The 2,500-nt window shown below is 46.7% G+C and overlaps 1 protein-coding gene across 4 annotated transcripts in view; it reads right to left on the reverse strand.

Annotated features, from left to right (window-relative positions):
* The window catches only part of ptpro (protein tyrosine phosphatase receptor type O), a 78,197-nt gene that overhangs the window by 54,623 nt on the left and 21,074 nt on the right, over nt 1-2,500 (reverse strand). For all 4 annotated transcript variants that reach the window (XM_035995893.1, XM_035995892.1, XM_035995891.1 and 1 more), the window contains 2 exons: nt 1,588-1,784; nt 472-592 (listed from right to left, as the gene is read on the reverse strand). In XM_035995893.1, coding sequence (XP_035851786.1) covers nt 472-592; nt 1,588-1,784 — 318 coding nt within the window. The remainder of the gene's footprint in view (nt 1-471; nt 593-1,587; nt 1,785-2,500) is intronic.

Consider the following 2,500-nt stretch of genomic DNA (forward strand, 5'->3'; position numbering starts at 1 on the left):
CACACACACACACACACACACACGCACACACACACACACACACACAGACACACATATGTTAGTTTATTTTATAAAAAGTAGAATAGAAGTTAATTTCATGTACTCTATCTGTGTGTGATCATGAACTCCAGATGTGATATGTATCTGAGTGTGTGTGTGTGTGTGTGTGTGTGTCTCTCTGAGTGAGTGAGTGAGTGTGTGTGTGTGTGTGTGTGTGTGTGTCTCTCTGAGTGAGTGAGTGAGTGTGTGTGTGTGTGTGTGTGTGTGTGTGTGTGTGTGTGTGTGTGTGTGTGTGTGTGTGTGTGTGTGTGTCTCTCTCTCTGAATGTGTGTGTGTGTGTCTCTCTGAATGTGTGTGTGTGTGTGTTTGTGTGTGTGTGTCTCTCTGAGTGTGTGTGTGTGTGTGTGTGTGTGTGTGTGTGTGTGTGTGTGTGTGTGTGTGTGTGTGTGTGTGTGTGTGTGTGCTGCTCACCGATGTCGATGATGACAGGTTCAGAGGGAGGACTGGTCAGCGGGCCGTTGGTGTGATAGACGACCACTCGGTACTGCGCGCCGGGGGTCAGGTGACTGATGATGTCACTCGTAGAGTTTTCCTGCAGAAACGTAAAAAATAACGTTCTTATATCTGCAAAACGAGACTGTCCTCCCGCCGAAATATCCCGAGTTTAAAGCCGGATTTTTGAATTAAAATAAATAATTTTAAAAATAAAATTTGGAAACATAGACTGTTAATATTAATGCACAAAGCATCCGGTTCGGCGAAATGCTGAAAATGCGGAAGTACCTTAAAGCTGCATTCTCTCTGAACTCCAGCAGGGGGAGACACTGGTTTCTGTAGAAGTCTATGAGAAAGTGACCCACTTCTCACTTGATTAATTACCTCAGTAAACATTCTCATAATGAGTTTATGGTCTCAATCGCTAGTTTGAAGTCTTCTGCAACACAGAATGATGTTCATTTTATAAATTATGGTCTCGTTGATTTTAAAATCGCCGATAAAGCAGGGGGTGTTTTAGGGCGTGGCTATGATGTGATTGACAGTGAAAGTGTGACGTCACGTAGAGTGTAAGGGCTCCTCCCTCTCTCCCTCTCCTCCCTCTCTCCCTCTCTCCCTCTCCTCCCTCTCTCCCTCTCCTCCATCTCCTCCCTCTCCTCCCTCTCCTCCCTCACTCCTCCCTCTCCTCCCTCTCAACGTAATAGGGAGGAGATAGAGATGGAAAGCTCCTAAAGTTTAGTTCTATATAAATGCACGGATAATTTCTTGTTTTGTCGTTAGAGAAAAACAATATTGACCTTGTAGTTGAAAAAGGAGCCTCATATAAGAATGACATTTCCTCCTACGGAGTCCGTTCATTCACACAACCAATGTTGTCAAGTCTTTGGTTAAGGTGTAGAGCTCCTGGTGATACTTGGAGCAAAGTCTCATGTTGTGTCGAGCCTTCTTAGTGGTTTAAAAATAGATATTTTGAGGCTAGCATCAAAGTGCCCCTAGCTCTCCCATTCAGAAGGCCATTTGACCCAAAAATGAGAATACGGTCAATCTTAAAAGTGGCGTTTCGTTACGGAGAAAATGAACGGGGCTTGTTACCTCGCTGCAGTACGTGTTCTCCATCCTCTGGCTGAGGCTCGGCCGGCGGCAGGTTGTGGACACCACCGACACCAGGCTGCCATTGTGGCTCTCGGAGGACGGCGCCCAGGAGACGGCGGCCGTGCTGGAGTCCAGGCGCCGCACGCTGACCGCCTGCGGGCGCTCGCGGAGCTCCTCCAGCAGCTCGCCACCCGGACCTGCAGCACAGTACCAACGCAGTTATAATCAATATTTACACGCTTTCACACTCAGAAAACTACCAAGTCATCTACATCACTAGTTCAACTCTGCGATAGAAACGGTCGGCCAGGGCCTCCTAGGGCTGGATCTGAATGTTCGTCAGATAGGTAGTAGAGCCCGACCAATAAAGCATTTTAGATAAATCGGTCGGGCTCTAATAGGTAGGTTTTCGATTCACAATTTTGGGATTTGAATATTCGTTTTTATAAACGTGCTTGCAGGCTAACATTTCCTGTGGTGTGTGTGTGTGTGTGTGTGTGTGTGTGTGTGTTGCGTGTGTGTGTGTGTGTGTGTGTGTGTGTGTGTGTGTGTGTGTGTGTGTGTGTGTGTGTGTGTGTGTGTGTGTGTGTGTGCTTGTTTTACTATATTCGTGGGGTCCAAAAACCGGGGAATACAGTATACTTGTGGGGTCCCGACAGCTTTGTGGGGCCAAAATGCTGGACCCCACCAGGTTAAAGGTCTGTTTGAGGGTTAAGACTTGGTTTTAGGATTCGGGTTAGAATTAGGTTATGGTTAGGGTGAGGGTAAGGGTTAAGGTTAGGCATTTAGTGGTGATGGTTAAGGTTAGGGTAAGGGGCTAGGGAATGTATTATGACAATGACAGGTCCCCACAAAGATAGTGAAACAAATATGTGAGTGAGTGTGTGTGTGTGTGTGTGTGTGTGTGTGTGTG

The sequence above is a fragment of the Sander lucioperca genome, chromosome 20 (assembly GCF_008315115.2).
Source record: "Sander lucioperca isolate FBNREF2018 chromosome 20, SLUC_FBN_1.2, whole genome shotgun sequence".
NCBI classification, from domain to species: Eukaryota; Metazoa; Chordata; class Actinopteri; order Perciformes; family Percidae; genus Sander; species Sander lucioperca.